The 12,706-nt window shown below is 40.9% G+C and overlaps 1 protein-coding gene across 1 annotated transcript in view; it reads left to right on the top strand.

Moving 5' to 3' along the window:
• Window positions 1–12,706, top strand: part of Dnah5 (dynein axonemal heavy chain 5) — a gene marked incomplete at its 5' end in the record, with an annotated part of 220,050 nt that overhangs the window by 9,185 nt on the left and 198,159 nt on the right. Inside the window, 7 exons of the mRNA XM_059276732.1 lie at window positions 2,693–2,853; window positions 3,599–3,820; window positions 5,972–6,109; window positions 7,350–7,526; window positions 8,833–8,946; window positions 9,726–9,833; window positions 11,993–12,115. Of these exons, the coding sequence (XP_059132715.1) occupies window positions 2,693–2,853; window positions 3,599–3,820; window positions 5,972–6,109; window positions 7,350–7,526; window positions 8,833–8,946; window positions 9,726–9,833; window positions 11,993–12,115 (1,043 nt within the window). The remainder of the gene's footprint in view (window positions 1–2,692; window positions 2,854–3,598; window positions 3,821–5,971; window positions 6,110–7,349; window positions 7,527–8,832; window positions 8,947–9,725; window positions 9,834–11,992; window positions 12,116–12,706) is intronic.

The raw sequence follows: 12,706 nt of genomic DNA, 5'->3' as shown, positions 1-12,706 counted from the left end.
TGATTTCCATCTCAGATTGCAGGACTTGAGCTACACCAGGAAGCATCATGTACAGCCATAACCACGACCAGGGTGAAATTGCCCAGTCCATGTAAACTGCACAAGACAGGAAGGGCTCACAGCATCTCAACATATAAGCAAGATTTTTTTTTGTTTCTCTCTCATTCTCCTTTTTAATATTTTCAGCATGGATAGTTCTTCTGACCTTGGAGTAAGAATCAGCCCCTGAATGTCTTTTCTAGACATTCTTTGGAAAAATTCTTACGGTCATTTCAAATTGAAAAGACAGTATTGATTTAAACAAGAAGAATATCCAGTTGACCACAACTAGTTGGTCAGAAGTGAGGTGAATGCACCGTTCTTTGCACTCACTCTCTGCTTTCTCTGACCCTCATCTGGAGCCGCTGAGGGTTTGCACTTGTGGCGTGAGAGGCACTCATGATTCTCCTTTGCTTCGCCCTTCATCCCAATTCAGCTCAGGTAAATAAATCGCAGTGTCTGTGTCAGATCGGAGGCCAGATACAGACAAGAAGTGAGGCCGAGAGGGAAGTTTACGCTTGACTGCTACTGCTGCACTCTCTGAGCTCACACTCTTGCGACCATGGTGGGTCCCCTGTGGGGCAGTGCCTACACAGCCCACAGTGGTGTGCTGTCCCTATAAACCAGCAGCCCTCTGCTGTGGTGTTTCACAGTGCATGCCAGCTGGATTCCATCGGTTTTGTACGCTCCCAGCATGCCTCTTGAGCACGTGGCTCCATGCTGGTTCTCTCCACAGAAGTTGCCCCACCCTTCTTGGCTGAAGCACTTACTCTCTTGTCATTTCAAATGTAGGGCTTTGGTTACCTCCCACCCCAGGCCCACTTCTCTCTGTGTATGTTGTGTGCTGTGTTTGGATTTATTGGCAACAGGCATCATATCCCAGCCCATGACATCCCCAAGATCCAGGAGGCATAAATAACTCAGACTTTATTGGAGGTCACATTGAAAATCCTGCTTCTTCCTAAGGATGTGACTGTCTTTCCTTGCCTGAGACTTTCCTGGTTCTAGCATCCTAGAGAACCACCCTGCTCTGGGGCAGCTAGGACAATGCTTGCCTCCTTCTTGACCTGAAGCAAATGCAGAAGGATTTCACAGTTCCTGTGGACAGCACCGTTGCCCACACCCCAGATTTTTCCTAGAGACTGTTTCCTGGTGTCTGTCATATCTTGGTGACTTGGTTGTCTTACACCTTACTGCTAATCAGACCTGAGTGCATTCATGAGAAGTGAGGCCTCACTTGAATGCTAGAATATCTGGCTGTCCTTTTTTTCTAGTCCTTCTCCAAAGTCCTATTCAGAAGCTCAGCGCCATGAGGAAGCACCTCGAGGGAGGAGAAGATGTATTCTCAGGGCTCGGAACTCAATATCGGTTCCACTGCCTTCCCCCAAATTCTTCCCTGAACCCCAACCTCTCATCTTAGTGGGAGTAAATTGAACCTTCAATTCACTCAAGGCTATTAAATTTACTTGAACACAACAATGCTACAACACAGAGCATGTTCTGATGTACTTAACCGATCCACTCTGCAAACAATATGTTTAGACAACCAGCATGAGCTTTCAGATCCTTCCGATAATCTTGATGAGCTAATAAGTTTATGAAATTATGTAAGTGATTTACACACAAACTCGTTTAATCCTCACAAACATTCTGCAAAAATTTTTACAAAAAAATGTTAAATTAAAATAGCCTTTTCCGCCGGGCGGTGGTGATGCATGCCTTTAATCCTAGCACTCGGGAGGCAGAGCCCAGCGGAACTCTGTGAGTTCGAGGCCAGCCTGGTCTACAAAGCAAGATCCAGGACAGACACCAAAATACCACAGAGAAACCCTGTCTCAAAAAAAAGAATAACCTTTTCCATTTAAAAAATTATTGGAGGGGCTGGTGAGATAAAGAACACTGGCTGCTCTTGTAGAGGATGCAGGTTGAGCCCTTAGCATCTGCATGGTGCATGCAACCATCTGCAACTCCAGTTCCAGGGGATCTGACACCCTCTTCCGGCCTCTCTGGAGACCAGTCACATATGTAACACCCATACACATAAAATGATAAAAGGGAGCACAGGAAGAACAGGTAACTTGTTCAAGGTCATGTGGTTGGGAAACAGATGGAGGTTAAAGCTCTGGGTCTCACTCTAGAGCAAGAATAAGAGTTGCCATCTTACCTCTGCACAGGCTTCATGTTAGCAATATACAGACCTAACCAGTGGCCTGGATAATGATGGTGTCCTGGAAGCACTGAGAAATGAGAGTCCTGAGTCTTGTAGTTAGAGCTGTAGTTTGACCTTTCCTCTGCCATTCATTGCCAGGACAGCCTGGGATAGCTCACAGGTGCCTCAGGGTTGTAGGCTTTAGTAGTGTAGATGATGTGTGCAGGAGAAATCCTGAGACACAGTGCGTGCCAGCCAGTGAGTTTTATCCCCCATTCTACTCCCAGTCTGTCTCACAGGCTCTATGATCTGGAACCTAGCAGATCCTTTTAGATCTCTTTCAAGATGAGATCTCTCTTTCTAGAGATCATCCAAATGATGGCTCTATCTGGAGCACACGGGCAGGTCAGCCATAGTAATTTCTAGAAGGAATCTTTGTGCTAGGAGTCAACTCTGTGCACCACAAACAGCATTAGTGAAACTGAAATTGTTTTGCTTTGGTAGGACCATTTGGCTCTTCAGGAGGGGTAAATCCTGTTTCTGGGAAGCTGAAAAAGCCCAAGGTGTTTGTGACGGAAGGAAAAGACGTTGCTCTTACAGGAGTATGTGTATTCTTCATCAAGTCTGACCCATCCAAAGCCATTACCGCTGAGAATATCCACCGGGTAAGGGGATAGCCATTTACTTCAAATTTCTCCAAACCTCCTACATTGCTCAAATCTACCCCTTCTTGTGGAAATAACCACAGGCTTACTCAAGTGTCTAAAGGTACTTTCAGGAGTTGGGGCTTTAGTTTAGTGGTCAAGTGCTTGCTTAGCATATGCAAGGATCTCAGTTTAATCCCTAGGATGCACATACAAATAAATAAACGGACAAACAAGCAAATAAACAGACAGCAAAGAAACCCTGTTTTCATTTATTTTTTTGCATTTAAGACAGGCAATTTACAAGACATTGCCTTCTTATCTTTTGATAATGAGGAATTCATAGTCAATTTATTAATAAATATTCATACAACATTGTATCTCTGTATAGAGGGAGCTCTTTTCTTTCCAAAAGAACCTCCCACCCATAATTTACTTATTAGTAAGATTTCTAAAAGTGGATATACAACTTTATGTTTTGTGTAAAGCGAAGTGCACCTATAGAGATGTTTCCTGTGTGTTAGAGGTTGTGTGACCTCCTTACTCTCTTGTAGCAAATAAACTGGTGAATATCTAGAATTAATGTATTTCATTTTTTATTTAGGGGGTTATAATTTGGACTGGTATAAAAGTATCCTTCTCAAACAGAGTATCAAATACAAAAGATTCACTGGCTATTTGGTTAATTAACAAGTGCAGTGACTTCCTTGCTATGCTGGAGTCAAGGCTAATTTTCACAACACAGGATGATGAAATTGTCTTCCAGGAGGTGAGCTTCAACACGTTAGACACTGCAGATGGGGGCCTGCTGAACAGCGTGAGGCGTCTGCTTGCAGACATCTTCATTCCAGCCCTCAGAGCCTCCAGCCATGGCTGGGGTGAGCTCCAGGGACTGCAGGATGCGTCCAACATTCGGCAGGAGTTCCTGAGCTCCCTGGAAGGTTTTGTGGGCATCTTGTCAGGTGCACAGGAGAGTCTAAAGGAGAAGGTAAGAAGGAGTGAGTGGTTCATTAAAAACTGATCAGATTCTCGACAAATCAAAATATGAGGGGTGATAACTTTTCTTATGTGGACTTTATTTTACTGTGTTGAAAAGTCTTCAAAGTGCCTGTAGGTAATTTCAGTGTCTTCTTAGGATGTAATTGTGGCTTGATTTAAATACGTACAGTGTGCAGGGTGTAATGTTTTTGAGTTATGTAAGAATGTTTATAGTAAGGTTTGACTCAGTCTGACAGATGGAACATAGGATACTTGTGTCACTGATGTACATCCTAGAATGAAAAGGAGTTTGGAGCTATAGGAGTGTGTGTGTGTGTGTGTGTGTGTGTGTGTGTGTGTGTGTGTGTTTGTGTGTGCATGCATGTGTGTTAAGTAGGAAAGGGCAGGATGGAGTGGGAGGAAAATCCAGATGTGGTGGAAGAAGGAAAGAGAAAGTAATACACATGGAGGGACGGGGCTGGGTACTGAAGTTTAGCCTATAAATAAAACGGCTTTTTTAATAACGAATAAGCTTAGCAAATGTGAGATTTGCCATTTCTATGACTTGTGCAGCACGTTTTTAAGAGAGATTGGTGTTTATATACTTATTTATATCTGGAGTGTGTGTATGAGAGACAGAGGGTGGGGGAGATACGGGGGAGGGGAGCGGGCAAGTGGAAACTGTTTACCAAATGATATAGAATTGGGACACTGAGCAAATTTTACCCAGACAGGGGTAAGAGTTCACTCCAGCCAACATCTTAGTTGCATTCACAATTAACTAGGCTGCAGGCCAGACAAAACGCAGGTTAAACCAAAGTGATGGAAGTCCTTACCCAAAGCAGGGCTTTCAAGTGATTTGTCTTCATGTGTGATGGGGATATGAAAAGAACAAGATGGGTCTTCCCTCAGCGGAGGCACTGTCTCTGAGTGGCTGGGAGGAGCCACTGGGCTTTAGGCCAGATCCTGAAGTGTGGGACTATGGCGGAGTGCCAGAAGGCCTGTCCAGGCTGGATTAGTGCCAGCCAAAGCCCAGGGGGTTGCTTGGGTGTATGTATGTGTTATTTGAGTAGGTTTGTAAGAGGTACAAAAGTGGGAGGGTAGCAAAAGTGGGGGGTGAGGCTGGTTCTGGGGTTGTGGATTCAGATTTCCGAGTCTCGCTAGTTGAGCTGGGGAGATGCAGATCTTGGCTGGGAACTGAAGGCCTGGACAATCATCCTACTGGGCAGGAGTGGGTTTGAAGACAGGACCAGAGACTACCCGAGGAGGGCTGACAGGGCTCATTATGAAGCCCAAGGAAAGCAATGAGCAGCCTTCAGGAGGAGTTCCAGTGTGATGGCCTCCCTGTGGTAGACCCTGGGAGTGGGAGGTGCCTCTGTATATGCTTCTATACTGTCTTTCTTGAGCATTGTTTGGAGCTCTGTTTAATGCAGTGACTCCAAGTTTCAGTTTTATAAGTGACAAACAGCAATGGCCCTTCAGTTGGCTCTGAGCATGCTGAGATATGAATCATATCTTTATCGAGGGTAAAGCTGAACTGAGTTTGAGCACTGAGTTCTGAGATGTACACAAGAAACTCTCTAAGGAGCCCTTTCATTAGAAGGAAAGCATGTGTAGAAACAGAGAGAGCCATACTGTGATTTGGCGTGCCATGTGTGCTTAAAACTATATCAGACTTATTCGTGGGTCTCTGCCGTCTACACTGTACCCAAGCATTTGCAATTGAATTTGTTGACTGTGACGGCATGAGAATCTTTTTCTCTCATTAGTTCCAAAATGGAATTCAGTGATAGACTGAGAACTACCTACTTCTACCTCCCAAGCTAATTTTCTTCAGGCTGACTCACTCTCTGTGGTGTTATAACTTGGTGACTATTACTATTTTTTTTTTATTAATGTCTCCATTTTATGATACATTATCTCTAAGACGCCCCCCAGATTTGACCTCAGAATCTTTTGTAGCACTTAAGATATAGCAAAGAGTAGGTATTATTATTGTTATCATTATTGTTAGGTACCACCCTTTCACCAAGTACCTCGAATGTCCAAGGTAGTAAAGATGTGAAGATTCTACTGGACTCCATGTAGACTCAAATTGACCAAAAGTGTATATAGGCATTTATAAACATTATCTTATTATTATAATCTTAATTTTAATTAGGTAAACCTTCAAAAATGTGATGTATTTGAACTGACATCCCTGAAGGAACCCGTGGACTACTTGGCTCTAGCTAGTAACCCCGAGACTGTGGAAAAGGCAGAATGTTGTATGAAGGTGTGGATCAAACAGACAGAACAGGTAATTCCCAGAAATCCATCGTTAGTTTCTGATGCCACATCACTGGAGTGTCTATTGGAGAGAGGTCTGCCCTGGCATTCTCATTGTCCACATAGCATAGCACATGCTCTTAAAAAGATGGGAGCCTCATGCAGCTTCTATTTATTTGTTTATTTGTTGTTATTTGAGACAGGGTTTCTCTGTGTAGCCCTGGCTGTCCTGGAACTTGCCTTGGAGACCAGGCTGGCCTTGAACTCACAGAGATCCTCCTGCCTCTGCCTCTTGAGTGCTGGGATTAAAGGCGTGTGCCACCACCTCCTGGCTGTAGCTTCTGTGTATGGTCATTTTAAGGCTCTTATTAAAAGAGAAAGTAGAAGTTGGTGACTTTGTTTACTTGAGTGACTAGAAGGCTTCACATTGCTAATTCTTCTTGAGAAAAGTTCTGTAGAAGTATAGGGGAGATTCCTAATCCATTGTGTCCTGCAAGTGAGAGCTTGAGACTTAGCTATTAACAATATTTTTTGGGGGTGAGGGCTGGAGAGATGCTTAGTGGCTAAGAGCACCTTCTGCTTTTGCAGAGGACTTGAGTTCAGTTTTCAGCATTCACATCAAGTGACTTATAAGTGCCTGGAACTCCTGCTTCAGGGAATCCAGCAACCTTGTTCAGCCTCCATAGGTACCTGCACTCGCTTGCAAACACCCCCACATAAACATATACACATACACATACGTAAAAAATATTTAATTTTTTTTTTGGAAAAATGCAGATGACTGTTCCACCCAAACAATGTTTATGTAAAATTAACCTGTTTAACTCATGAAGTTTCTTGAAATTATGTTGCTTCAGTTTATGCAGTAAAAGAACAGGCAAAGAAACTAAATGTATTCCTGGAAGCCAGATCAATTTCAAAGTCATTGTCATTGTCAGGTAGTGAATGTCATCTTAGGTCTTTGTTGAAATTAAAAACAAACAAACAAACAAAACTGGGTGCATGCTGGGTTAGAGTCCCATCATTGGGATCATGGAATTGAATAAAATAAGTGATCCATTTAGTATAATTTCTTCTTCTTCTTCTTCTTCTTCTTCTTCTTCTTCTTCTTCTTCTTCTTCTTCTTCTTCTTCTTCTTCTCCTCCTCCTCCTCCTCCTCCTCCTCCTCCTCCTCCTCCTCCTCCTCCTCCTCTTCCTCCTCTTCTTTTTTGCTCATGCATGGTTTTCCTATCTCAAGCCTCACACAATTGCTTGTTCTTCTGCATCCACAGATCCTTGCTGAGAACAATCAGCTGCGGAAGGAAGCAGATGATGTGGGGCCCCGAGCAGAGTTGGAACACTGGAAAAAAAGGCTCTCCAAATTTAATTACCTTTTAGATCAATTGAAAGGCCCTGAGGTGAAGGCTGTCCTGGCAGTGCTCGCTGCGGCCAAGTCCAAACTGCTGAAGGTTTCTAGCCATTTTGCCATGACTTATGATAAGGGAATAAGAGAGCTCTCCATCCCCAACTCCACAGAGCAGTGAGGAACAGAAAAGTGTTATTTTATCCGTATAAAAGTCTTTTAAGACTGGATAATATTAGTCACGTAATTTTGCATACTGTGAATTAACCTTCAAGTTAAAGACATTTACTGGCTGTTATACTTGTATGTATATGTATTATTAGTGAGCATTGTAAATAACTAAGGTATAATGCAATCAGATAACTGTACATGTACATATACACACACATGTAATAAATCCAGACAATATAGGTGTAGCAATCATGAACACTTAAGTCCTCAAATATTAGTTTTATACTGTAAAGCAAATAACCCCCAACTCATTAGCTGAAAACAATATTTTTACCCAAGGCCAGGAACTGGGGTGTAGCTTAGCTAGGTGCCTCTGCCTCAGGGTTCCTCTGAGGCTCCATCTTGACTGTTGGCTTATCTGAAGGTTTACATGGGAAAGGCCTGCTTCCGAGTTTGCTCAGGACACGGCTTCTCTTTGTTGGCTGGAGGCATCATTCAGTTCTTACCACATACTCCCCTCCACAGGCAGCTGATGGGGTACCAGGCTTCCTTTAAAGAGAATTAGTGACTGTGTAAGAGAGCACCCAACACAGAGGCCATAGTCTTTGCATGCTAATCCTGGGAGCAACATAGCATCGCTCTTCTCATACTCCATTTATTAGCAGCAAGCCACTAGATTTTTCTTACATTATGTGCTTTAAAGTAACTTCACATTTTGTGATACCATATGGTTCAGAAATACTACCATTATGATTTACATAAAGCCAATTCAGTATGTTATATCACCCTTTAATTTTTAGATAGCTTTCTATTTTAATGTCTTGACAAATAGTTGATAGTTAATAAATACTTGTTATACCACCAAATGGACACAAGTTTAGGGCCATGGAGAAAGGGAACTCAGGTTAGAATGGAGAGAATATGGAAAACATGAGCATGAGAAAGAAAACTAGTCTGGTGGCCTCAGAGCAGGAAGCTGTGGCTTTATAGGACTGTGTTAGCCTGTGAGTGTTCTGTGCTAGAGTAGAGTATGCAAGAGAAATCCAGAAATGGACGCCTTTAAACATTTAGTTAAATTTCTTGTCTTGCTCTTCCATATCCTTCTAAGATTCATTTTTTAAATGCAGGAGGCAGAGAGCAAATGGAGATGATGAAGGGATGGGAGGTGGTGATTAGGAGCTCTTACTTTGCAAGTTCCTCTGGGGATAGTTGTGTTAAAATTGTTTTGATGTTGTGCTTAGGCTTGGCGGGAGACAGACATTAGGATCACTGATGCAGCTAATGAAGCAAAGGACAACGTCAAATATTTGTATACACTGGAGAAATGTTGTGACCCTCTGTACAGCAGTGACCCTGTGAGTTATGGTTTCTGTTCCTTAAGTCCACTGGTGACCCTTTCTGCATTAGCAGAATAGAGCGCTGAGTTTAAGCTGACACGATGTGACTATGGAAAGGTCTTAGAAATCTCATGTTCTCAAGAATACATTCATATAGCTTTATATATACCTAATGCCTTCATCTATGTATGTATGTATGTATGTATGTATGTATCTATCTATCTATCATCTATCATTTACCTATGTATGTATGTATGTATGTATGTATGTATGTATGTATGTATCTATCTATCTATCTATCTATCTTCTACTTATCTATCTATCTATCTATCTATCTATCTATCTATCTATCCATCAATCATCTATCTATTTATTTTGGATGTTATGTATTTAAAATGTTATATTTCAAAAATATATTGTATTACATTTCCCATTAAATATTGAAGCTGCTATTCTAGATTATACCTCACAGAACTATGGGGAAACTCATTGGCTGATGTTCTAAAAACATCTGTTAGATGTAGGAAATGTCTGCTTGTGTACATTACAAAACCAACTGTTAGCATAACTTACTTGTCATGAACAGCAAGCCTTTTGTACTGGAATATATTTTGATTCACCAAATTATGTCTAAAATAATAAAAATGAACTTACTGTAAAATATATCTATGTAAAGCATCAGGCACTATTTAAGATTTTTTTGGTAACAACAAAACTTTATTTTAATGGGAATAGAATGATTAGACTATCATAATCAGAATTTTGTTTAATTTGACATTTTCTGGAATCTCTTCCAGATAACTATGATAGATGCTATTCCTACACTTATAAATGCAATTAAAATGATCTACAGCATCTCTCAGTACTATAACACCTCCGAGAAGATCACATCTCTGTTTGTAAAGGTGAGTGCCCAGGAGAGAGTTTGTGGTCACATAGCCGCAATGGCCAATTTTTGGATAATTAAAATCTATTGGCTTGGTGTGATCTACTGTCTATGCACTTTATATTCAGGAGGTTGGCATGATCTACTATCTGTGCACTTTATATTCAGGAGGGCTTAATTTGTCAATGGATGTAGTTAAATTCATGTGACAGGTGAATTTTAGCAAACGAAGCATTGTTTCCCAAAGTAATTGTTACAATAAATATTCTATTATTTTACGTATTAAAAATTAAGATTCTTTTCAGAATTTTCCTATGTGATTTTTAGCCTGCCATTATTTCCTACTGTGGAAATTTTAATCAAGAAAAATGGTATTAAGCCAGTTATGGTGGCTCATGCCTATAATCCTAGCATTTCAGAGATGAAGAGAAGATTTCTGTGACTAATCAGACTATAGAGTGACTTCTAGGATAGCCTGGGCAACAGAGTGAGATCCTGTTGCAAAATCCAACCAATCAACCAAACTAACAAAAAGTGCACAAACCAAAACAAAAATGAAACAGACACCCCATGCCCCTTAAACCCCACCAAACAAGAATATAAGGATGATACTGGCTATCCTGTATTTATCTTTCATGCTGCAGTCCTTCATCTGTTTGATGCCATGCTTGTTTGGTTGTATTAATACAACAGTAATCATGTAATAAGATGCAATAGTACAGAATCATATAAAGTAATTAAAATGATGCTGCCCCAAACCACAATGATGTTTAGACTACAAGACCACACTCTGACTTGTAGGTATTTTGGGTTAGAGGGGATAGTCCCTGGGTAAACGAGACACAAAACCCTATTTGTGTGATTAATTGATATTTCATGCATATTATTTGTATGTCCTTGTGAAACTACCAGTGATCAGAAGCATTATATAACAGACATTTTCAAGTAGTATAAGAGGAGAAGAAATTATGTATTGACCCCCAGCTCCCAACACACGCATAGTCCTAAAATTAATGGACAACAACATGTGGCCAATACTGCTTTGCCTATACCCTCATTTCTAGAATTTATTTATTTTTTTATTTTATGTGTATGGGTGTTTATCTTGCATGTATCTTTGTGCATCGTGTGCATGCTTGGTGCATATGCTAGAATAGTAGATCAGATCCCCTGGACCTGGAGTTTCAGACAGCTTTATTCACCATGTGGGTGCTGGGAAGTAAACTTGAGTCCTCTGCAAGAAAAATAAGTGCTTTTAAGTGCTTTAACCATCCCCAGCCCTACCCTTGCTTCTTGACCCACTTGATAACATTCCTTTTATATTGTTCAATCATTTAATACTTTTGATTTATTTAAAATCAGTAAGAAAAATTTTGAAGAAGATATTTTTGAAGTTTGGAGGGGTGAATATGTTATTAGTGGCTATCTACATTAGCTTTATAAGTGTTTCTCAGATGTCCTCTTTTTGATATTTTCACTGCAGGCCATGGTGACGTAAACTATCAAGTTAGACTGCACTTTACATGGTGCTAGTTAACTATGAGGTAGACGTTAGAGAAGGGGACCTACAGAGGAAATCCTAGTGATGGTTAGACATAGGGAGCCAATCTTTTGGCTGGTTAAGATCTTCATTTTTTTGTATAAACATGTGAAGCCCATGTTTGATTTTTCATGCTGTGTCCAACTTTGGTTTCACAGATCATTTTTAAATTTATTCTTTGATAGTCTCATACACACACATATAATACATTTCAGTCACATTCACCTGTCCATACTGTAGAATCCTCCTTCTACACTTACAATCCCCACTTCCTGCAGTCAAATACCCATCCTACTTTCGTGTCTTTCCTTTTTGTTCTTGCTTTGTGACTCGCTGGGTGTAGGTGTGGAGCCGTTCACTGCAGCATGAATACCGCTGACTGCATCACTGAAGACATTGACTTCTGAAGACCATGGCTCCTCCTCCATCTTTCTCAGATTGTCAGTTGCAATGCAGACTGTTGATTCTGACTATAGTGGAGGGTCCGGGTTGATCTGAGATCTGAGGGAAAAGCAAAGCCGAAGATGAAGGTCACAGATTGTGGATTCTGAGAGGAGGAAGACTCAAGGACTCGATTCAGATGTATAATTTATTAGAGTTTTATGCACCTCACCTTGTTTTTATTGGAACAATTCCAGGTGACAAATCAGATGATATCTGCATGTAAAGCCCACATCACCAGCAATGGGACTGCCACCATCTGGAGCCAGCCTCAGGACCTTGTTATGCAAAAGATATCATCTGCCATTCAACTTAAGCAGGTATGAATGGTAAGCTTAGGTTTGCAGTGTGCTCCCATGTCTTGTTTTTGTGTTGCTTTTCTGAGACCATGTTAAATCACTTGGTGATGATATTTTTTAGTTGCTAAACGGAATAGTAATTGTTTTATTTTTATGAAATAACTTATTGTTAAGTACATTGAATGTTAATAAACCTTCTGAGAAAGTTTATTCATTTGTCCTACTAAAGTTCTGAGATATACTGGTGACTAATATTAGTTTTAAGTATTGTATAGAACAATGGGGAGATGGACATAAAGTGATTCTGTTACTGAAATAGTGGGGTCTACAAGGACAGGACACAGGTTTGAGTTACACTAGGAATAATAGTTTGTTGAATGAGAAGATCAGGAAAGATAATGGTTCAGACTGATAGCTAAATGCAAAGGAATACAATTATGAAAAGATGGGGTTTTCAGTCTAATTTTGCTGCCTTCTTCACTTGAGAAATAAGATGAATTCCTCCCTTCCCCCACTCCCTCCTTCCCTTGCTTCCTTTCATGTTAGGGGGTGAACCAGGTTGTGTAGATGTTACAGAAGTGCTCTACCCTGAGCCATGTCTTCCTTACACTC

This window comes from Peromyscus eremicus, chromosome 11 (assembly GCF_949786415.1).
Source record: "Peromyscus eremicus chromosome 11, PerEre_H2_v1, whole genome shotgun sequence".
Classification (NCBI taxonomy): Eukaryota; Metazoa; Chordata; class Mammalia; order Rodentia; family Cricetidae; genus Peromyscus; species Peromyscus eremicus.
This window is presented reverse-complemented; position numbering and strand designations above follow the sequence as displayed.